Raw genomic sequence first — 26875 nt, forward strand, 5'->3', positions numbered from 1 at the left:
CCCAGGAGGCCTGTAAACAGTAGCTATAAAAAGTGATTGAGTAGGCTGCATAGATTTCATGACTAGAAGCTCAAAAGACAAAAACGTCATATTTTTTTTTGTAAATTTAAATTTGCTATCGTAAATGTTAGCAACACCTCCGCCTTTGCGGGATGCACGGGGATATGGTCACTAGTGTAACCAGGAGGTGAGGCCTCATTTAACACAGTAAATTCATCAGGCTTAAGCCATGTTTCAGTCAGGCCAATCACATCAAGATTATGATCAGTGATTAGTTCATTGACTATAACTGCCTTTGAAGTGAGGGATCTAACATTAAGTAACCCTATTTTGAGATGTGAGGTATCACGATCTCTTTCAATAATGGCAGGAATGGAGGAGGTCTTTATCCTAATGAGATTGCTAATGCGAACTTTGTCATTGCCAAAGTTTAGCTAACATTCCACTCCTTTAGTTATCCTTGTCATTGCCAAAGTTTGTTAGCTAAAGAGACTGGTACTCAGGCTATACCGTAGAGACCTACTGCTCTCCTTTTCATGTGATGATTAAACATCAGAGAATCTAATCATGTACAGTACAGTAACCCATGCCATCCCAACCATGACAGTATGTTTAGGCAAGGGTTGAAAAAATTATGGTAACTCTCCTAAATTTACCAGGTATTCCAGTCCTGGTTGGAGGATTCTGTATTTCCTGCATATTCGTTCCTGATTCAGGGAATCATCCAACCAGGATGTCTGGAAAACCAGGGAATTTTTTTAATGTTACTGTAATTTTGCAACCATTTACATTTAAGTATTTTAGCAGACGCTGTTATCCAGAGTGACATAGAGTTAGTGCCTTCATTCAGGCACGACAACCACATTGTAACGGCAGCCTTCCCTCTCTTCACGAGAAGAGAGGGTGTAACAGGGATCGGACCAACACGCAGCGTAGCCAGTGCTCAACATGTTTAATAAAACGAAACAGTGAACACTTACAACGATACAAAATAACAAATGTGGCAAACCGATACAGCCCTATCTGGTGCAGAGAAAACACAAAGACAGGAAACAACCACCCACAAACCCCAACACAAAACAAGCCACCTATATATGATTCCCAATCAGAGACAACACAAAACACCTGCCTCTGATTGAGAACCATATTAGGCCAAACATAGAAACAGACAAACTAGACACACAACATAGAATGCCCACCCAGCTCACGTCCTGACCAACACTAAAACAAGCAAAACACACAAGAACTATGGTCAGAACGTGACACACATCTCACAGTCATAGTAAGTAAAACTTTCCTGAATAAAGCAACTATCAGTAAACCAACACCAAAACCAGCAAATCAGCAACCCTAGTTTGGGTATTTCTGCGTCCAGGGCGACAGTACTTCCAGTCTCAGGAAAGAAAGCATGTTTCCCAAATGGCAGCCTATTCCCTCTACAGTACTACTATAGTTCCAAAGGAGTGTTCTTTTAAGAGAATCGGCTGTAATTTGGGACACTGCCAATGTCCCTTTGTGATGCTAACTCAGCCATCCACTACAACTGCAGCAGAAACTCATGAAGAGCAGAGCAATAATCGCCATTCACAGCAGCTCCTCGGTGAGAGTAGCTCCCCCATTTTCTTGTTTGTTGTTTCCAAGGCTCCCACTGTTTTAGGAGCCTGTAAAGACCACAGACAAAGAAAGGATGAGGGGAAACAACAGGTCTGAACCGCAATGGAAATATTTAATGACAATTCATGACTATAGTTTTACCCTTGATTATGTGCTACTAGTTTTGCTATGTTTTGGCCGTATCTGTATTTTTTATGATCTAATAAATCCATCCATGAATCTAATCCTTCATCACTGAGTCCTGGCCTGGCTACACCTGGAGGTTAACCAAGATCTAAAGTACGGTGGAAGTTTAAACAAGAGTTATAGACAAAAAGAGCACAATGTTTCGATCTACAAGACTTCAAAGAGGGCCGGCCTACTTTCTGATACAAAATGCAATGATGTGTACTGATCCTATTGCCTGTAATAAAGCGCTATGCGCTATGATAAACTGCGTCCAATGGCTTCAATTGGGTGGCAGCTGCATTAATATAGACTGTATCGCCATAGTCATATAGATGAAATCACCATAGTCAATAACCAGAATGAATATTGACTGAATGATTTGTTTTCTGCTATTTAACTAAAGACAGGACCTGTTCATATAGACAAAGCCTATTTTATTTACTAGTTTCTTAACTAACTCATCAACATTCTTTTTGTTCGCTTTTCGTCAATCCAGATGCCCAGATATTTATAAGCAGGGACACGATCAATGAGGGCACCATCCAAAGTACGTATGAATAAATCATCAGAAACATTTAACATATACTTGGTTGTGGTACAGTATTAGGTAGTGATGATATAATACATGTGGTGGTGGTACAGTATTAGATAGTGATGATATAAACATGTGGTGGTGGTACAGTATTAGATAGTTATGATATAATACATGTGGTGGTGGTGGTACAGTATTAGATAGTGATGATATAATACATGTGGTGGTGGTACAGTATTAGATAGTGATGATATAATACATGTGGTGGTGGTACAGTATTAGATAGTGATGATATAATACATGTGGTGGTGGTACAGTATTAGATAGTGATGATATAATACATGTGGTGATGGTACAGTATTAGATAGTGATGATATAATACATGTGGTGGTGGTACAGTATTAGATAGTGATGATATAATACATGTGGTGGTGGTACAGTATTAGATAGTTATGATATAATACATGTGGTGATGGTACAGTATTAGATAGTGATGATATAATACATGTGGTGGTACAGTGTTAGATAGTGATGATATAATACATGTGGTGGTGGTACAGTATTAGATAGTGATGATATAATACATGTGGTGGTGGTACAGTATTAGATAGTGATGATATAATACATGTGGTGGTACAGTGTTAGATAGTGATGATATAATACATGTGGTGGTGGTACAGTATTAGATAGTGATGATATAATACATGTGGTGGTACAGTATTAGATAGTGATGATATAATACATGTGGTGGTGGTACAGTATTAGATAGTGATGATATAATACATGTGGTGGTGGTACAGTATTAGATAGTGATGATATAATACATGTGGTGGTGGTGGTACAGTATTAGATAGTGATGATATAATACATGTGGTGGTGGTGGTACAGTATTAGATAGTGATGATATAATACATGTGGTGGTGGTGGTACAGTATTAGATAGTGTTGATATAATACATGTGGTGGTGGTGGTACAGTATTAGATAGTGATGATATAATACATGTGGTGGTGGTGGTACAGTATTAGATAGTGTTGATATAATACATGTGGTGGTGGTACAGTATTAGATAGTGTTGATATAATACATGTGGTGGTGGTACAGTATTAGATAGTGATGATATAATACATGTGGTGGTGGTGGTACAGTATTAGATAGTGTTGATATAATACATGTGGTGGTACAGTATTAGATAGTGATGATATAATACATGTGGTGGTGGTGGTACAGTATTAGATAGTGATGATATAATACATGTGGTGGTGGTACAGTATTAGATAGTGTTGATATAATACATGTGGTGGTGGTGGTACAGTATTAGATAGTGATGATATAATACATGTGGTGGTACAGTATTAGATAGTGATGATATAATACATGTGGTGGTGGTGGTACAGTATTAGATAGTGATGATATAATACATGTGGTGGTACAGTATTAGATAGTGATGATATAATACATGTGGTGGTGGTGGTACAGTATTAGATAGTGATGATATAATACATGTGGTGGTACAGTATTAGATAGTGATGATATAATACATGTGGTGGTGGTGGTACAGTATTAGATAGTGATGATATAATACATGTGGTGGTGGTACAGTATTAGATAGTGTTGATATAATACATGTGGTGGTGGTGGTACAGTATTAGATAGTGATGATATAATACATGTGGTGGTACAGTGTTAGATAGTGATGATATAATACATGTGGTGGTGGTGGTACAGTATTAGATAGTGATGATATAATACATGTGGTGGTGGTGGTACAGTATTAGATAGTGATGATATAATACATGTGGTGGTGGTGGTACAGTATTAGATAGTGATGATATAATACATGTGGTGGTGGTACAGTATTAGATAGTGTTGATATAATACATGTGGTGGTGGTGGTACAGTATTAGATAGTGTTGATATAATACATGTGGTGGTGGTACAGTATTAGATAGTGATGATATAATACATGTGGTGGTGGTACAGTATTAGATAGTGTTGATATAATACATGTGGTGGTGGTGGTACAGTATTAGATAGTGATGATATAATACATGTGGTGGTGGTACAGTATTAGATAGTGATGATATAATACATGTGGTGGTGGTGGTACAGTATTAGATAGTGATGATATAATACATGTGGTGGTACAGTGTTAGATAGTGATGATATAATACATGTGGTGGTGGTACAGTATTAGATAGTGATGATATAATACATGTGGTGGTGGTACAGTATTAGATACTGATTATATAATACATGTGGTGGTGGTGGTACAGTATTAGATAGTGATGATATAATACATGTGGTGGTGGTGGTACAGTATTAGATAGTGATGATATAATACATGTGGTGGTACAGTATTAGATAGTGATGATATAATACATGTGGTGGTGGTACAGTATTAGATAGTGATGATATAATACATGTGGTGGTGGTACAGTATTAGATAGTGTTGATATAATACATGTGGTGGTGGTGGTACAGTATTAGATAGTGTTGATATAATACATGTGGTGGTGGTGGTACAGTATTAGATAGTGATGATATAATACATGTGGTGGTGGTGGTACAGTATTAGATAGTGATGATATAATACATGTGGTGGTGGTACAGTATTAGATAGTGATGATATAATACATGTGGTGGTACAGTATTAGATAGTGATGATATAATACATGTGGTGGTGGTGGTACAGTGTTAGATAGTGATGATATAATACATGTGGTGGTGGTGGTACAGTATTAGATAGTGATGATATAATACATGTGGTGGTGGTACAGTATTAGATAGTGATGATATAATACATGTGGTGGTGGTGGTACAGTATTAGATAGTGATGATATAATACATGTGGTGGTGGTGGTACAGTATTAGATAGTGTTGATATAATACATGTGGTGGTGGTGGTACAGTATTAGATAGTGTTGATATAATACATGTGGTGGTGGTACAGTATTAGATAGTGTTGATATAATACATGTGGTGGTGGTACAGTATTAGATAGTGATGATATAATACATGTGGTGGTGGTGGTACAGTATTAGATAGTGATGATATAATACATGTGGTGGTGGTGGTACAGTATTAGATAGTGATGATATAATACATGTGGTGGTGGTGGTACAGTATTAGATAGTGTTGATATAATACATGTGGTGGTACAGTATTAGATAGTGTTGATATAATACATGTGGTGGTACAGTATTAGATAGTGATGATATAATACATGTGGTGGTGGTGGTACAGTATTAGATAGTGATGATATAATACATGTGGTGGTGGTACAGTATTAGATAGTGTTGAGATAATACATGTGGTGGTGGTGGTACAGTATTAGATAGTGATGATATAATACATGTGGTGGTACAGTGTTAGATAGTGATGATATAATACATGTGGTGGTGGTGGTACAGTATTAGATAGTGATGATATAATACATGTGGTGGTGGTACAGTATTAGATAGTGTTGATATAATACATGTGGTGGTGGTGGTACAGTATTAGATAGTGTTGATATAATACATGTGGTGGTGGTACAGTATTAGATAGTGATGATATAATACATGTGGTGGTGGTACAGTATTAGATAGTGTTGATATAATACATGTGGTGGTGGTGGTACAGTATTAGATAGTGATGATATAATACATGTGGTGGTGGTACAGTATTAGATAGTGATGATATAATACATGTGGTGGTGGTACAGTATTAGATAGTGATGATATAATACATGTGGTGGTACAGTGTTAGATAGTGATGATATAATACATGTGGTGGTGGTACAGTATTAGATAGTGATGATATAATACATGTGGTGGTACAGTATTAGATAGTGATGATATAATACATGTGGTGGTACAGTGTTAGATAGTGATGATATAATACATGTGGTGGTGGTACAGTATTAGATAGTGATGATATAATACATGTGGTGGTACAGTATTAGATAGTGATGATATAATACATGTGGTGGTGGTACAGTATTAGATAGTGATGATATAATACATGTGGTGGTGGTACAGTATTAGATAGTGATGATATAATACATGTGGTGGTGGTGGTACAGTATTAGATAGTGATGATATAATACATGTGGTGGTGGTGGTACAGTATTAGATAGTGATGATATAATACATGTGGTGGTGGTGGTACAGTATTAGATAGTGATGATATAATACATGTGGTGGTGGTGGTACAGTATTAGATAGTGATGATATAATACATGTGGTGGTGGTGGTACAGTATTAGATAGTGATGATATAATACATGTGGTGGTGGTGGTACAGTATTAGATAGTGATTGATATAATACATGTGGTGGTGGTGGTACAGTATTAGATAGTGATGATATAATACATGTGGTGGTGGTACAGTATTAGATAGTGATGATATAATACATGTGGTGGTGGTGGTACAGTATTAGATAGTGATGATATAATACATGTGGTGGTGGTACAGTATTAGATAGTGTTGATATAATACATGTGGTGGTGGTGGTACAGTATTAGATAGTGATGATATAATACATGTGGTGGTGGTACAGTATTAGATAGTGTTGATATAATACATGTGGTGGTGGTGGTACAGTATTAGATAGTGATGATATAATACATGTGGTGGTACAGTATTAGATAGTGATGATATAATACATGTGGTGGTGGTGGTACAGTATTAGATAGTGATGATATAATACATGTGGTGGTGGTGGTACAGTATTAGATAGTGATGATATAATACATGTGGTGGTGGTGGTACAGTATTAGATAGTGATGATATAATACATGTGGTGGTGGTGGTACAGTATTAGATAGTGATGATATAATACATGTGGTGGTGGTGGTACAGTATTAGATAGTGATGATATAATACATGTGGTGGTGGTACAGTATTAGATAGTGATGATATAATACATGTGGTGGTGGTGGTACAGTATTAGATAGTGATGATATAATACATGTGGTGGTGGTGGTACAGTATTAGATAGTGATGATATAATACATGTGGTGGTGGTACAGTATTAGATAGTGATGATATAATACATGTGGTGGTGGTGGTACAGTATTAGATAGTGATGATATAATACATGTGGTGGTGGTACAGTATTAGATAGTGTTGATATAATACATGTGGTGGTGGTGGTACAGTATTAGATAGTGTTGATATAATACATGTGGTGGTGGTACAGTATTAGATAGTGATGATATAATACATGTGGTGGTGGTACAGTATTAGATAGTGATGATATAATACATGTGGTGGTACAGTATTAGATAGTGATGATATAATACATGTGGTGGTGGTGGTACAGTATTAGATAGTGATGATATAATACATGTGGTGGTGGTGGTACAGTATTAGATAGTGATGATATAATACATGTGGTGGTGGTGGTACAGTATTAGATAGTGATGATATAATACATGTGGTGGTGGTGGTACAGTATTAGATAGTGATGATATAATACATGTGGTGGTGGTGGTACAGTATTAGATAGTGATGATATAATACATGTGGTGGTGGTACAGTATTAGATAGTGTTGATATAATACATGTGGTGGTGGTGGTACAGTATTAGATAGTGATGATATAATACATGTGGTGGTGGTACAGTATTAGATAGTGATGATATAATACATGTGGTGGTGGTGGTACAGTATTAGATAGTGATGATATAATACATGTGGTGGTGGTACAGTATTAGATAGTGTTGATATAATACATGTGGTGGTGGTGGTACAGTATTAGATAGTGTTGATATAATACATGTGGTGGTGGTACAGTATTAGATAGTGATGATATAATACATGTGGTGGTGGTACAGTATTAGATAGTGTTGATATAATACATGTGGTGGTGGTGGTACAGTATTAGATAGTGATGATATAATACATGTGGTGGTGGTACAGTATTAGATAGTGATGATATAATACATGTGGTGGTGGTGGTACAGTATTAGATAGTGATGATATAATACATGTGGTGGTACAGTGTTAGATAGTGATGATATAATACATGTGGTGGTGGTACAGTATTAGATAGTGATGATATAATACATGTGGTGGTGGTACAGTATTAGATAGTGATGATATAATACATGTGGTGGTGGTGGTACAGTATTAGATAGTGATGATATAATACATGTGGTGGTACAGTATTAGATAGTGATGATATAATACATGTGGTGGTGGTGGTACAGTATTAGATAGTGATGATATAATACATGTGGTGGTGGTGGTACAGTATTAGATAGTGATGATATAATACATGTGGTGGTGGTACAGTATTAGATAGTGATGATATAATACATGTGGTGGTGGTACAGTATTAGATAGTGATGATATAATACATGTGGTGGTGGTACAGTATTAGATAGTGATGATATAATACATGTGGTGGTGGTGGTACAGTATTAGATAGTGATGATATAATACATGTGGTGGTGGTGGTACAGTATTAGATAGTGTTGATATAATACATGTGGTGGTGGTGGTACAGTATTAGATAGTGTTGATATAATACATGTGGTGGTGGTACAGTATTAGATAGTGTTGATATAATACATGTGGTGGTGGTACAGTATTAGATAGTGATGATATAATACATGTGGTGGTACAGTATTAGATAGTGATGATATAATACATGTGGTGGTGGTGGTACAGTATTAGATAGTGATGATATAATACATGTGGTGGTGGTGGTACAGTATTAGATAGTGTTGATATAATACATGTGGTGGTGGTGGTACAGTATTAGATAGTGTTGATATAATACATGTGGTGGTACAGTATTAGATAGTGATGATATAATACATGTGGTGGTGGTGGTACAGTATTAGATAGTGATGATATAATACATGTGGTGGTGGTACAGTATTAGATAGTGTTGAGATAATACATGTGGTGGTGGTGGTACAGTATTAGATAGTGATGATATAATACATGTGGTGGTACAGTGTTAGATAGTGATGATATAATACATGTGGTGGTGGTGGTACAGTATTAGATAGTGATGATATAATACATGTGGTGGTGGTACAGTATTAGATAGTGTTGATATAATACATGTGGTGGTGGTGGTACAGTATTAGATAGTGTTGATATAATACATGTGGTGGTGGTACAGTATTAGATAGTGATGATATAATACATGTGGTGGTGGTACAGTATTAGATAGTGTTGATATAATACATGTGGTGGTGGTGGTACAGTATTAGATAGTGATGATATAATACATGTGGTGGTGGTACAGTATTAGATAGTGATGATATAATACATGTGGTGGTGGTGGTACAGTATTAGATAGTGATGATATAATACATGTGGTGGTACAGTGTTAGATAGTGATGATATAATACATGTGGTGGTGGTACAGTATTAGATAGTGATGATATAATACATGTGGTGGTACAGTATTAGATAGTGATGATATAATACATGTGGTGGTGGTGGTACAGTATTAGATAGTGATGATATAATACATGTGGTGGTGGTGGTACAGTATTAGATAGTGATGATATAATACATGTGGTGGTGGTGGTACAGTATTAGATAGTGATGATATAATACATGTGGTGGTGGTGGTACAGTATTAGATAGTGTTGATATAATACATGTGGTGGTGGTACAGTATTAGATAGTGATGATATAATACATGTGGTGGTGGTACAGTATTAGATAGTGTATGATATAATACATGTGGTGGTGGTGGTACAGTATTAGATAGTGATGATATAATACATGTGGTGGTGGTACAGTATTAGATAGTGTTGATATAATACATGTGGTGGTGGTGGTACAGTATTAGATAGTGATGATATAATACATGTGGTGGTACAGTATTAGATAGTGATGATATAATACATGTGGTGGTGGTGGTACAGTATTAGATAGTGATGATATAATACATGTGGTGGTGGTACAGTATTAGATAGTGATGATATAATACATGTGGTGGTGGTGGTACAGTATTAGATAGTGATGATATAATACATGTGGTGGTACAGTATTAGATAGTGATGATATAATACATGTGGTGGTGGTGGTACAGTATTAGATAGTGATGATATAATACATGTGGTGGTGGTACAGTATTAGATAGTGTTGATATAATACATGTGGTGGTGGTGGTACAGTATTAGATAGTGATGATATAATACATGTGGTGGTACAGTATTAGATAGTGATGATATAATACATGTGGTGGTGGTGGTACAGTATTAGATAGTGATGATATAATACATGTGGTGGTGGTACAGTATTAGATAGTGTTGATATAATACATGTGGTGGTGGTGGTACAGTATTAGATAGTGTTGATATAATACATGTGGTGGTGGTACAGTATTAGATAGTGATGATATAATACATGTGGTGGTGGTACAGTATTAGATAGTGTTGATATAATACATGTGGTGGTGGTGGTACAGTATTAGATAGTGATGATATAATACATGTGGTGGTGGTACAGTATTAGATAGTGATGATATAATACATGTGGTGGTGGTGGTACAGTATTAGATAGTGATGATATAATACATGTGGTGGTACAGTGTTAGATAGTGATGATATAATACATGTGGTGGTGGTACAGTATTAGATAGTGATGATATAATACATGTGGTGGTGGTACAGTATTAGATAGTGATGATATAATACATGTGGTGGTGGTGGTACAGTATTAGATAGTGATGATATAATACATGTGGTGGTGGTGGTACAGTATTAGATAGTGATGATATAATACATGTGGTGGTGGTGGTACAGTATTAGATAGTGATGATATAATACATGTGGTGGTGGTACAGTATTAGATAGTGATGATATAATACATGTGGTGGTGGTACAGTATTAGATAGTGTTGATATAATACATGTGGTGGTGGTGGTACAGTATTAGATAGTGATGATATAATACATGTGGTGGTGGTGGTACAGTATTAGATAGTGATGATATAATACATGTGGTGGTGGTGGTACAGTATTAGATAGTGATGATATAATACATGTGGTGGTGGTGGTACAGTATTAGATAGTGATGATATAATACATGTGGTGGTGGTGGTACAGTATTAGATAGTGTTGATATAATACATGTGGTGGTGGTGGTACAGTATTAGATAGTGTTGATATAATACATGTGGTGGTGGTACAGTATTAGATAGTGATGATATAATACATGTGGTGGTGGTACAGTATTAGATAGTGATGATATAATACATGTGGTGGTGGTGGTACAGTATTAGATAGTGATGATATAATACATGTGGTGGTGGTGGTACAGTATTAGATAGTGTTGATATAATACATGTGGTGGTGGTGGTACAGTATTAGATAGTGTTGATATAATACATGTGGTGGTACAGTATTAGATAGTGATGATATAATACATGTGGTGGTGGTGGTACAGTATTAGATAGTGATGATATAATACATGTGGTGGTGGTACAGTATTAGATAGTGTTGATATAATACATGTGGTGGTGGTGGTACAGTATTAGATAGTGATGATATAATACATGTGGTGGTACAGTGTTAGATAGTGATGATATAATACATGTGGTGGTGGTGGTACAGTATTAGATAGTGATGATATAATACATGTGGTGGTGGTACAGTATTAGATAGTGTTGATATAATACATGTGGTGGTGGTGGTACAGTATTAGATAGTGTTGATATAATACATGTGGTGGTGGTACAGTATTAGATAGTGATGATATAATACATGTGGTGGTGGTACAGTATTAGATAGTGTTGATATAATACATGTGGTGGTGGTGGTACAGTATTAGATAGTGATGATATAATACATGTGGTGGTGGTACAGTATTAGATAGTGATGATATAATACATGTGGTGGTGGTGGTACAGTATTAGATAGTGATGATATAATACATGTGGTGGTGGTACAGTATTAGATAGTGATGATATAATACATGTGGTGGTGGTACAGTATTAGATAGTGTTGATATAATACATGTGGTGGTGGTGGTACAGTATTAGATAGTGATGATATAATACATGTGGTGGTGGTACAGTATTAGATAGTGATGATATAATACATGTGGTGGTGGTGGTACAGTATTAGATAGTGATGATATAATACATGTGGTGGTACAGTGTTAGATAGTGATGATATAATACATGTGGTGGTGGTGGTACAGTATTAGATAGTGTTGATATAATACATGTGGTGGTACAGTATTAGATAGTGATGATATAATACATGTGGTGGTGGTGGTACAGTATTAGATAGTGTTGATATAATACATGTGGTGGTGGTGGTACAGTATTAGATAGTGATGATATAATACATGTGGTGGTACAGTGTTAGATAGTGATGATATAATACATGTGGTGGTGGTACAGTATTAGATAGTGATGATATAATACATGTGGTGGTGGTGGTACAGTATTAGATAGTGATGATATAATACATGTGGTGGTGGTACAGTATTAGATAGTGATGATATAATACACGTGGTGGTGGTACAGTATTAGATAGTGATGATATAATACATGTGGTGGTGGTACAGTATTAGATAGTGTTGATATAATACATGTGGTGGTGGTGGTACAGTATTAGATAGTGTTGATATAATACATGTGGTGGTGGTACAGTATTAGATAGTGATGATATAATACATTGTGGTGGTGGTACAGTATTAGATAGTGATGATATAATACATGTGGTGGTGGTACAGTATTAGATAGTGATGATATAATACATGTGGTGGTGGTGGTACAGTATTAGATAGTGATGATATAATACATGTGGTGGTGGTGGTACAGTATTAGATAGTGATGATATAATACATGTGGTGGTGGTGGTACAGTATTAGATAGTGATGATATAATACATGTGGTGGTGGTACAGTATTAGATAGTGATGATATAATACATGTGGTGGTGGTGGTACAGTATTAGATAGTGATGATATAATACATGTGGTGGTGGTGGTACAGTATTAGATAGTGATGATATAATACATGTGGTGGTGGTGGTACAGTATTAGATAGTGATGATATAATACATGTGGTGGTGGTGGTACAGTATTAGATAGTGATGATATAATACATGTGGTGGTACAGTGTTAGATAGTGATGATATAATACATGTGGTGGTGGTGGTACAGTATTAGATAGTGTTGATATAATACATGTGGTGGTACAGTATTAGATAGTGATGATATAATACATGTGGTGGTGGTACAGTATTAGATGGTGTTGATATAATACATGTGGTGGTACAGTATTAGATAGTGTTGATATAATACATGTGGTGGTACAGTATTAGATAGTGATGATATAATACATGTGGTGGTGGTACAGTATTAGATAGTGATGATATAATACATGTGGTGGTGGTACAGTATTAGATAGTGATGATATAATACATGTGGTGGTGGTACAGTATTAGATAGTGATGATATAATACATGTGGTGGTACAGTATTAGATAGTGATGATATAATACATGTGGTGGTGGTGGTACAGTATTAGATAGTGATGACATAATACATGTGGTGGTGGTGGTACAGTATTAGATAGTGATGATATAATACATGTGGTGGTGGTACAGTATTAGATAGTGATGATATAATACATGTGGTGGTGGTACAGTATTAGATAGTGTTGATATAATACATGTGGTGGTGGTGGTACAGTATTAGATAGTGATGATATAATACATGTGGTGGTGGTACAGTATTAGATAGTGATGATATAATACATGTGGTGGGGGTACAGTATTAGATAGTGATGATATAATACATGTGGTGGTGGTGGTACAGTATTAGATAGTGATGATATAATACATGTGGTGGTGGTACAGTATTAGATAGTGATGATATAATACATGTGGTGGTGGTACAGTATTAGATAGTGATGATATAATACATGTGGTGGTGGTACAGTATTAGATAGTGATGATATAATACATGTGGTGGTGGTACAGTATTAGATAGTGATGATATAATACATGTGGTGGTGGTACAGTATTAGATAGTGATGATATAATACATGTGGTGGTGGTACAGTATTAGATAGTGTTGATATAATACATGTGGTGGTACAGTATTAGATAGTGATGATATAATACATGTGGTGGTGGTGGTACAGTATTAGATAGTGATGATATAATACATGTGGTGGTGGTACAGTATTAGATAGTGATGATTTTTATACATGATGTCACGCCCTGGCCATAGAGAGGCTTTTTTTAATCTATTTTGGTTATGCCAGGTTGTGACTAGGATGGGCATTGTAGTTTCTTTATTTCTATGTTTTCTGTTTCTATGTTTTTGTCCGGGTATGGTTCTCAATTTGGGACAGCTGTCTATCGTTGTCTCTGATTGGGAATCATACTTAGGCAGCCTGTTTTTCCACCTTAGTTGTGGGTAGTTGTCTGTGTTAGTGGCCTGTATAGCCCGAGTCAGCTTCACGTTCATTTCTGTTGTTTCTTGTTTTGTGGGCGACATTCATAATAAAGAGAAATGTACGCTAACCACGCTGCACCTTGGTCCGGTCATTTCCACCCTGACGACGATCGTGACATGAGCTGGTGGTACTGTATTAGATAGGGATGATATAATACATTTGGTGGTGGTACAGTGTTAGATAGTTGATAAAATAATGTATATGTTGAAAGATAATGATAAAATAATTCCACTCTGAAACCTTATAACTGTATGAAATTGATTAGAATCATAAAATTATAATCTGATGATGTGTGTAGTTTTAGTCAGAATTAGGTTAAACAATGTATCTGTATAGTGGAAAAACACAGACTGTCTGAGCAAGGCGTAGCTTAGGATTTGAACTTGTATGTGTGTGCCGAAGAAAAAAACCGAGAACAGTTAAACTGTGTTTGGACCGACCTGGCTAGGCCTCTGAGGAACCTATGATAGCATAGGGAGTACTTATCAAGGTTTCCCTAATCTCGGGGGAATGGAGCTGTCGGCTGGGCAGTGGTACACAGTGGTGAGAACTATAGAGAAGGATAAAACTCACCTACTGTTTGTGTGGAAGTATGTGCGCAGCTATAAAATGGATGACTTTGTATAATGGACTTTAGAACGTGTCGTGGTAATTTCCTGTATTACTCAATGATGAGAGAGCCAACCACACACAAGTCAGAGTTATATTATAAAGTCCATCTTTAATTATATATGAGCTTCACCATAGCCCTTTGTGACTCTCAGATATATTCAGTGTCTATAAATGAATTCTCTGAGAGTGCTTACAAAACAATTCTTAGTATCATTTATAGCCAAGATACACCCCCTCCTAATTTACATGACGAACCACAGATCTTAGTAACAGTTCACAAAGAACCTTTTACTTGAAAGAGGAGTATCCCATAGCTAGATAGCATTAGCTATAAATTATCATTCAGTTTGGTCTCCTAAAACGAGGTTCCAATCTCGTGCTTGGTACCAAAACATTACCTCATCCAATGGCATATATCAATTGTCAATTCTAGATACTTCCATCTCAAATACACCCCCTCCTGGACAAGATCATATACTATGAAAGATAAGTTCAACACATCAGAGGGGTAATACAATGGTTCCAGACACTGCCATTCTCCTCCCCTCTCTGGGCCCCAAGTGACTTTTCCCCAGAGAGAAAGGAAAATGCAACTGCCGACAGTATAGTTCAAAAAGAGACATTCTAACTGACAAGTATCCCACATAAGCATAATATGAAAGTAAATAAAACCTCTTATTTATCTATGTTACCTAACTAATTCTGATTCAGCCACGACAAACGTTCTCTGAATAAACTGTACTATCTTTTTGCATAAGGTGAGTCTTTGAGTAATTATTATTAAACCCATGCTCTTACAGATCTCGGGGATTGGTCAGAGCTATTGATTGTCAGTTATTACCATTGGGATTGAAAATTCTCGTGACAATAGTGTTGATATAATACATGTGCTGGTGTCGGTACGGTATTAGATGGTGATGATATAATACATGTGGTGGTACAGTGTTAGATAGTGATGATATAATACATGTGGTGGTACAGTGTTAGATAGTGATGATATAATACATGTGGTTGTGGTACAGTATTAGATAGTGATGATATAATACATGTGGTGGTGGTACAGTATTAGATAGTGATGATATAATACATGTGGTGGTGGTACAGTATTAGATAGTGATGATATAATACATGTGGTGGTGGTACAGTATTAGATAGTGATGATATAATACATGTGGTGGTGGTGGTACAGTATTAGATAGTGATGATATAATACATGTGGTGGTGGTACAGTATTAGATAGTGATGATATAATACATGTGGTGGTGGTACAGTATTAGATAGTGATGATATAATACATGTGGTGGTGGTACAGTATTAGATAGTGATGATATAATACATGTGGTGGTGGTACAGTATTAGATAGTTATGATATAATACATGTGGTGGTGGTACAGTGTTAGATAGTGATGATATAATACATGTGGTTGTGGTACAGTATTAGATAGTGATGATATAATACATGTGGTTGTGGTACAGTATTAGATAGCGGTGATATAATACATGTGGTGATGATGTGAGGAGGTAGTATCCCTGTTCTCCACCCTTCTCCCTTCATGGAGATTAATGACCTGGAGTCAGATACTGGTCCACAGAGGAGACAACACCAGATCACACAGGGAACATGTTCTCACACAACACCAAACGAATTAGACACTAGGAGCACCATAGAGCACTACAATGTTGTTATTACGCACGCACGCACGCACACACGCACGCACGCACGCACTGCACACACACACACACACACACAATCTAAAAACACAAAATGGCCAGATCAGACAGTGGGATATTGCATTTCACGTGTAAGAGGTGCTGGTGTATCTGTGTTAATGATTAATGGTCCCCGTGTCAGTGTGTGAACAGAAATGGCTGACTGCCTGTATGGGTTAGTGTCTGTCTGGGAGCATATGTCTGAGTGTAGGAGTGAGAGGCTGTATATGGACAAGTATCTCTTCACTGTTTATTTGTATTTAATTAGAGGTGTTGTTCAGGAGAACTGAAACCCTAGAAACAGATTATTATATCTGTTACTGACTGTGGAGGAGTGCTTGATAAAATAACAAATATATCATAGCATATTACTGTTTAACAGGCTCATTATGTTCATTCTTTGGCCTTGATATAAACAACTGAAATTGCAAAGATAAAGCTCACAGAAAGAAACAGGGACATCTTGTATCCATCAGCATTTTAAGATTGTATGTACAAGCAGTAAAATGAGCTTCATATATCTCTGTTCAGCAGTATATCTCTGTTCAGCAGTATATCTCTGTTCAGCAGCATATCTCTGTTCAGCGGTATATCTCTGTTCAGCGGTATATCTCTGTTCAGCAGTATATCTCTGTTCAGCGGTATATCTCTGTTCAGCGGTATATCTCTGTTCAGCAGTATATCTCTGTTCAGCAGTATATCTCTGTTCAGCAGTATATCTCTGTTCAGCAGTATATCTCTGTTCAGCAGTATATCTCTGTTCAGCAGTATATCCTATAATATTGACTGTAGGGCTGCTACAGGGTATGAAGTGTATTTGATTTAAAGATTATTCCTCTTTGTCCAGAGAAACAGATGGTACTGGGCAGTCTGGGCAGGTCAAACACACACACACACACACACACACACACACACACACACACACACACACACACACACACACACACACACACACACACACACACACACACACACACACACACACACACACACACACACACACACACACACACACACACACACACACACACACACACACTGGAAGCAGCCTTGGCACCGATTTGGACAGGAAGCAGAACACTATGAGGCGGGTCACTAAACCGGTTCGAATCCCAGGGATGATGGGAAAAACTGGCAGGAGTTAGCTAGCATGAAAATCTCAGATAATACCTACTGTCGTGTATGTGTGTGTGTTTGGAGAGAGCGAGAGAGTGTGTATGTGTGTGTGAGCAGAGCAGAGCAGAGTGAACCTGCAATGCCCCAGCAGAGTCCCGGAGCAGTAATTACTACAGAGACAGATGGCAACGCCAAGCTCCTTTCATCCACTGTCTCACCGTTTCAGGTATCTAGTCTCCCGTCCCTTAGTTACATACTGTCCCAGGTATCTAGTCTCCCCTCCCTTAGTTTTATACTGTCTCAGGTATATAGTCTTTCCTCCCTTAGTTACATACTGTCCCAGGTATCTAGTCTCCCCTCCCTTAGTTATATACTGTCTCAGGTATCTACTCTCCCCTCCCTTAGTTATATACTGTCTCAGGTATCTAGTCTGCCCTCCCTTAGTCACATACTGTCTCAGGTATCTAGTCTCCCCCCCCTTAGTTATATACTGTCTCAGCTATCTAGTCTTCCCTCCCTTAGTCACATACTGTCTCAGGTATCTAGTCTTCCCTCCCTTAGTTATATACTGTCTCAGCTATCTAGTCTCCCCTCCCTTAGTTATATACTGTCTCAGCTATCTAGTCTCCCCTCCCTTAGTTATATACTGTCTCAGGTATCTAGTCTCCCCTCCCTTAGTTATATACTGTCTCAGGTATCTAGTCTTCCCTCCCTTAGTCACATACTGTCCCAGGTATCTAGTCTCTCCTCCCTTAGTTATATACTGTCTCAGGTATCTAGTCTCCCCTCCCTTAGTTATATACTGTCTCAGGTAGCTTCCTGTCTCTCTGTTATAACACCAAGCTCGCTTGAACCTTTTTCACAGTTTTAGGGCTTCAATCAGATCCACTATAACCCACAACAACCGACAACTGCATAGCATATAATCCTTATTATTTTGTTTAATGATTTTCTATTTGAGTGTCATTATTTCTACAAAGCCTGCACTTTCTCCTTCTCAACTTCTAACACAGGTGGGAAGGGTGTGGTTTTGTGACAATGATCACAAGAGCAGCCGTTCACCGATTTGACAGCTCCAACTCAGTTACACCTCTGACATCGCCTAAATAAAAACAATTAAATGCTATGCAGTTTGTAGGTAATCGTGGGTAATGCTGAACTTATTGAGTCTAGGCCATCGTCTCCTTTCTCCCTTTCTCCCAGGTAGTTGCTACTCTCGCTGAATCTACCACCACTGTTCTCTTCAGTGGTGCTGAATCTATATTCGCTGTCCGCTTCAGTGGTGCTGAATTTACCATTGCTGTTCGCTTCAGTGGTGCTGAATCTACCATCGCTGTTATTACCTTGTTTGTTTACTCTCCATCTGATCTTTTACAACTGTGATGAATTGTCTACACGCCGTTATTTTCAATTGCACCATAGTCTCTATAGCGTCTCATATGACAGTAATACTCTGTTTTCACCTGCTCCATATATTCCCCTGAGATAGAGAGTAGAGAGAGTGAAAGCGAGAGAGACAGAAAGAAAGAGAGAGAGCTAGAGAGAGATAGAGAGGTAGAGAGATAGAGAGAGAGCTAGAGAGAGGTAGAGAGTAGAGAGACAGAAAGAAAGAGAGAGAGAGAGCTAGAGAGAGATAGATAGAGAGTAGAGAGAGTGAAAGTGAGAGAAACAGAAAGAAAGAGAGAGCTAGAGAGAGATAGAGAGTAGAAAGAAAGAGAGAGAGATAGAGAGAGATAGAGAGTAGAGCGAGTGAAAGTGAGAGAGACAGAATGAAAGAGAGAGAGCTAGAGCGAGATAGAGAGTAGAAAGAAAGAGAGAGAGCTAGAGAGAGATACAGAGTAGAAAGAAAGAGAGAGAGCTAGAGAGAGATACAGAGTAGAAAGAAAGAGAGCGAGCTAGAGAGAGATACAGAGTAGAAAGAAAGAGAGCGAGCTAGAGAGAGATACAGAGTAGAAAGAAAGAGAGCGAGCTAGAGAGAGATACAGAGTAGAAAGAAAGAGAGCGAGCTAGAGAGAGATACAGAGTAGAAAGAGTGAAAGTGAGAGAGACAGAATGAAAGAGAGAGTGAGCCCCAGATCCAGCTGGTCCTGGGGCTGAGTTCACAAACCTGTTCTACTAACACACTGAAGCCTCAGGACCAGAACATCCAATCAATCAGGATAAACCAAATTACAACACAGTCAAAACAAAACTATATTGCTTGTTGGGAAACACAACCACAAATACAAAGCAAAATGCAGTGCTATCTGGCCCTAAATCGACAGTACACTGTGGCTAAATATATAGAAAGAAAGAGAGAGAGATAGAGATAGAGAATAGAAAGAGTGAAAGTGAGAGGTACAGAAAGAAAGAGAGAGAGCTAGAGAGAGATACAGAGTAGAAAGAAAGAGAGAGAGCTAGAGAGAGATAGAGAAAGAAAGAAAGAAAGAAAGAAAGAAAGAAAGAAAGAAAGAAAGAAAGAAAGAAAGAAAGAAAGAAAGAAAGAAAGAAAGAAAGAAAGAAAGAGAGATAGCTGGGCTCAGCTGGTATTTAGTGTCCTTTTCACTTTCTGTCTGATCAGATCACAGACCGAGAGAAAAGAAAAGCTTTGAGTCAACCCATTGGGAGATTCTCTGGGGATTTGGTGGGTAAGTCGAGTCCCTAGTAGAAAATGCTGATGCAGAGTTTTGTGTTCCTCCTAGAACAGTGCTTATCAGGCTAATGCTGTAAGGTGTAATCATAGATAACAAACTCTGTATACCTTCTGTAGTAAAGTCATTTATACTGTATACTCAGCTCTTAAAAATACCTGAAATACTTGAAATACCTGAAATTCTTAAAATACCTGAAATACTCAGCACACTATTTCCCCTGTATATTGCCCTATGTAGGGAAGAGAGTGCCATTTGGGATTCACACACTCAGCTACTTTATTTTTTTTAATGAATGGCTTTTTATTCCATCATGAGGAATTTGCTTGGATTTTATTTGTTAGTAATTTGACGTGCTTAATTGAATTGATTTGAAAAAATGCATATTTTAAAAAATGTAATAAATTAAATCCAATACTTCGTTACTGAAGTATTCCCAAGCTGAAGCTTACAGCTGAAAATAAATGACACATTTCAACAGTGTGAAAGTTTTATTTGCTATTGTGTGTGTGTGTAAATGTGTGTTTGTTTTGTTGCTGTGTGTGTGTGTGTGTGTGTGTGTTTCTTATGAAACTGTCAACCATTGGAAGTAGTAACAGTGATTTTTAATCCCAAGGCAACACAATGGTTCGTTACACAGAGCTATAGTTCACCCCAACATCTCATCTATCATAGACAGAGCTAGAAAACACTGTTATTGGGTCCATCCATCCATCCACACACACACACACACACACACACACACACACACACACACACACACACACACACACACACACACACACACACACACACACACACACACACACACACACACACACACACACACACACACACACACACACACACACACACACACACAACTCTACCCCCAGTGAAGCAGTGGAACAGGATATAAGCTGTGTTTAATGGAGGTAGCAGGTTTCCCTGCCCACTGAGACTCAGCCTACTGTAATTACAGAGGCAGGAACACACACACACACACACACACACTATCTGTGGTAGAGAGTAGCCTTTCTTCCCCTGCAGATGGTCTTGAGGAACAGTAATTAATACAGGGGGAAGGAGAGGCTGAGGAGAGGAGAGGGGAAGGGAGATGAAAGATGGAGAGGAGGAGACGAGAAGAATGGATGAGAGGAGGGGAGGAAAAGAGAAGAGTGGAGACGAGAGGGGAAGGAGAGGAGAGAGCTAACCTGACTCATCAGTAGCAGAAACTCACCAACCTTCACCTTGTAAACCCTCTTGTAATCATGTTGTCATCATAACACAGGGTTGAAGAGAGAATGCCTCAGCTGGGTTGAAGAGAGAATGCCTCAGGATGCTAAAGGAGTGGGGTCCAGGCCTCTTGACTCTAAAGCTATGGGGTTTATTGTGTGTGCATGCATGCGTGCATATGCAGCATCTGTGTGTGTGTGTACTTGCATGAGTGAGTGTACATTGTGTGTGTGTGTCCTAGACAACAGCTGGGCATGTCCAATTATCCCACAGATTGTGTGTGCCCCCCTCCTCCCCCCCCCTCTCTCTTTCTCCCTCTCGCTCTCCCTCCTCCTTCAATCTCTCCCTCTCTCTCTCCCCCCCCCCCCTCTCTCTCTCTCTAGCAGAAGGACTGCTGTGATTCATCTTCTCCTTGTTGATTCTCATCTTGATGATAATGTCTCCTGTCCTCTGCTCAGTCATTTGCCCCCGGAACATTCCTCCAGGCACTTTACGTGATTTATCTACAAGTAAAGTGGCAGCTGTAAATCTACTGTCTGTCTGCCTATCTGTGGGCGTTTATTTGTGTGTGTGAAAGAGAGAACGTGTGTGTGTGAGAGAGAGAGAGAACGTGTGTGTGTGTGTGTGTGTGTGTGTGTGTGTGTGTGTGTGTGTGTGTGTGTGTGTGTGTGTGTGTGTGTGTGTGTGTGTGTGTGTGTGTGTGTGTGTGTGTGTGTGTGTGTGTGTGTGTGTGTGTGTGTGTGTGCATGTGTGTGTGTGCATGTGTAGGGCTGTGGCAGTCACCAAATGTTGTCAGGTAATTGTCATGTAAATGCCTGCTGGTCTCACGGTAATGACCGTTAATTAACATAAACATGTTTAGCATCTCTGGGCTTGTGTGTGTGACAGTGTGTGAGATATTCATACACATTCATTTCTGATAATTGATGCCCTCTGCCAGTATATCTAACTGTACCTCAACATTTCAACACACTGTACAGACATTAACCCCCTATAGTCGATGTCCATGACCCCGGCGGAAATCTAATTAGTATAATACAAAAATCCACATACAAAGCTATCAGTTTAAGCTATAGATATCTGGTTTGCACTTCAGCATCTGCGGTGAATGGTGAAAAAAATCAAATTTTTTGTCCATTAAAATAACATCAAATTGATCAGAAATACAGTGTAGACATTGTTAATGTTGTAAATTACTATTGTAACTGGAAACTGTTGTTCTAATTAAAGAAGCAATAAAACTGGCCTTCTTTAGACTAGTTGAGTATCTGGAGCATCAGCATTTGTGGGTTCGATTACAGGCTCAAAATGGCCAAAAACAAATAACTTTCTTCTGAAACTCGTCAGTTTATTCTTGTTCAGAGAAATTAAGGCTATTCCATGCGAGAAATTGCCAAGAAACTGAAGATCTTGTACAACGCTGTGTACTACCCCCTTCACAGAACAGCGCAAACTGGCTCTAACCAGAATAGAAAGAGGAGTGGGAGGCCCCGGTGCACAACTGAGCAAGAGGACAAGTACATTAGAGTGTCTAGTTTGAGAAGCAGACGCCTCACAAGTCCTCAACTGGCAGCTTCATTAAATAGTACCCGCAAAACACCAGTCTCAACATCAACAGTGAAGAGGCGACTCCGGGATGCTGGCCTTCTAGGCAGAGTTGCAAAGAAAAAGCCATATATCAGTTTGGCCAATAAAAATAAAAGATTAAGATGGGCAAAAGAACACAGACAGTGGATAGAGGAACTCAGCTTAGAAGGCCAGCATCCCGGAGTCACCTCTTTACAACCCACAAATGCTGATGCTCCAGATACTCAACTAGTCTAAAGAAGGCCAGGTTTATTGCTTCTTTAATCAGGACAACAGTTTTCAGATGTGCTAACATAATTGCAAAACGGTTTTCTAATGATCAATTAGCCTTTTAAAATGATAAACTTGGATTAGCTAACACAACGTGCCATTGGAACACAGGAGTGATGGTTGCTGATAATGGTCCTCTGTTTGCCTATGTAGATATTTCGTAACAAATGTGCCGTTTCCAACTACAATAGTAATTTACAACATTAACAATGTCTACACTGTATTTCTGATCAATTTGATGTTATTTTAATCAACAAAAAAATTGATTTTCTTTCAAAAACAAGGACATTTCTAAGTGACCCTAAACTTTTGAACGGTAGTGTATATTTTACTTCAAGGGGTTTTAAAATTCTAAATCAAATAGCAAAATTATCCTTGGTATGACTTTAAAACAATTCCATATAGCTTAGTAGAACCCCCAACAACTAATTGCAAGATGTCTTTTTCTGGTTTATAAATTTACATAATGTCCTTATGCAACCAGTACACAACCTGATCATAATGTTATAAAATACGTTATAACGCCATCATTGCAACCAGTTTTGGCCCACTAGGAAGGGTCCTGTGAGAAGGCGTGAGTTGTGTATACTGTATACTGTAATAAACAATATGTCTGTGCTCCAATTGACTCTGGTCAAAAGTAGTGAAATATGTTTTGAATAGGGTGCCATTTGGGACACATCTCATGTAAATGAGAAGCATCCAGAGCATCCCAGGCATCACGCCACTGTAGCTATGATGTCATTATGTTAATGAGAGGGTTCACAAGGTGAAGGTTGGGGAGTTTTTTGCTTCTTATAAGTGCTACTGATGAGTCAGGTTAGTCCTCTCCTCTCCCTCTCCTCTCCGGTCTTAGCAGGGTCAGGGGTTATGTCGAGCAGTCAGTTCCTTGTTAACATGTTAATTAGTGAAACTCTGCAGTGCATACTGAGTCCCAAATGGCACATTATTCCCTATTTAGTGCACTACTTTTGACCTATGGGCCTTTGTCAAAAGTAGTGCACTATATAGGGAATAGGGTACCATTTGGGTTGGACATCATGATTCATAAAAAGCTGATGAATACATTTGCAAAAGTATGATTTTAAAAGACAGAGGGAAAACCGAATGTCATGCTCATTATAGCTCTACCATGTGTAGACACCAGCTATATGAAATGTGCACAGTAATGTGTGTGTGCCTCTGAAAGATTTGATGTAGTCATATATATTATTTACACCCATCCTCCTTCCCTTCCTCTCTCTCCTTGGGAGAATCTCAATAGCATACTCCTCATGTCCTCTCACCTCTCTCCTCACCTCCTTCTCAAAACCCATTGGAGAAGGTCAGAGGGGAGGGTTTCTGTGCAGAACGATCATTATTTGGCTAATAATGACGGCCTCAAGGACAATAATGGGCCGGTGTTAGAAACGCCAGGTTGAATTTCTAGCCCCCGGCTTTCCCTGACTACTGATATCGGTGTATTAGAACTAAACGGCTAATGTTATAAATACTGATGAAGGTTTAATAATCATACTTACTGTATCTGGATATGTAATTATATAGAATGCATACCACAGGTGGCTGGTGATATCAAACACATAGTTTGATATCAATCCATTCACTCCATTACAGTCATTATGAATTGTCCTCCCTTCACCAGCCTCCTGTGATGCATACTGTATATATTTAATGCATATAATGAGGATGCTCCCTTAAGAATCGGCAAGGCTTATAATCTCCCGGTGGTGCGGTGCTCGGAACTCGGTTTCCATGGCAACGCTCCTTGGATTCCGTTTAAGGGCTGTGTGCAGTCAAACCCATATTGACTGAGATTGCATCTCAAATTACACCCTATTCCCTTTACAGTACACTACTCTGGTCAAAAGTAGGGCACTACACACCGAGTATGCCAAACAGTAGGAACACCATCCTAATATTGAGTTGATCCCCCTTTTGCCCTCAGAACAGCCTCAATTCATCGGACATGAACTCTACAAGGTGTCGTAAGCGTTCCACAGGGATGCTGGCCCATGTTGACTCCAATGCTTCCCACAGTTGTGTCAAGTTGGCTAGATGTCCTTTGAGTGGTGGACCATTCTTGATACACACGGGAAACTTTCGAGCATGAAAAACCCATCAACGTTGCAGTTCTTGACACAAACCGGTGCGCCCGGCACCTACTATAATACCCCGTTCTAAGGCACTTGCCCATTCACCCTCTGAAATGCACACACACAATCCATGTCTCAATTATCTCAAGACTTTAAAATCCTTATTTAACCTGTCTCCTCCCCTTCATCTACACTGATTGAAGTGGATTTAACAAGTGACATCAATAAGGGAGGCTTTCACCTGATCAGTCTGTCATGGAAAGAGCAGGAGATCCTAATGTTTTGTACACTTAGTGTATAAAGAATAGGGTGCCATCTGGAACTCATACAGAGACTGTGTCTCAAATGACACTGTGGCAACTTTATATGTACGTTTGGGGAATAGGGTTTAATTTGATATCTGGAGTTTGAGAATAGATCAACTAAATCTCATCAATAGATTCTAAACCATATTTTAGTAATACTGGATGGTAGAGAGGTAGCTAACGGGTCAATGGTTGTTTTCATTCCATTTTTTGTAATCAATTCCAGTCATAGAGGAGACAGAGGTTGCATCCCATATGACACACTCTAACATATATAGTGCACTTCTTTTGACCGAGTCCTATAGGGAATACGGTGACATTTGGAAGGCAAACCAGAGAGTGCTGTTATTTGAATGTGATAGTAGAGGATAAAATGAATATCAGACACGTCCTTGGTTTAACCTCTAAAACATTATTTTTTACAAGCCCCTGCAGTCAGAGCATGAATAAATAATATAACTCTATATTCACACTACATCACCCCATAAATTATACTAACACCATCACCATCAATACCCGACACTGTTACACCATCAATTATATTACCACCTTCACCATCAAGACACTACACTGTTACACCATCAATTATATTAC

General features: G+C 38.3%; 1 protein-coding gene across 1 annotated transcript in view; it reads right to left on the minus strand.

Annotated features, from left to right (window-relative positions):
- Positions 1-1653: 1653 nt before the first annotated feature.
- The window catches only part of LOC139575274 (protein unc-13 homolog C), a 186875-nt gene continuing 161653 nt past the window's right edge, over positions 1654-26875 (minus strand). Inside the window, exon 31 of the mRNA XM_071400233.1 lies at positions 1654-1661. Within this exon, the coding sequence (XP_071256334.1) occupies positions 1654-1661 (8 nt within the window). The remainder of the gene's footprint in view (positions 1662-26875) is intronic.

The sequence above is a fragment of the Salvelinus alpinus genome, chromosome 5, assembly GCF_045679555.1.
Source record: "Salvelinus alpinus chromosome 5, SLU_Salpinus.1, whole genome shotgun sequence".
In the NCBI taxonomy this organism is placed as follows: domain Eukaryota; kingdom Metazoa; phylum Chordata; class Actinopteri; order Salmoniformes; family Salmonidae; genus Salvelinus; species Salvelinus alpinus.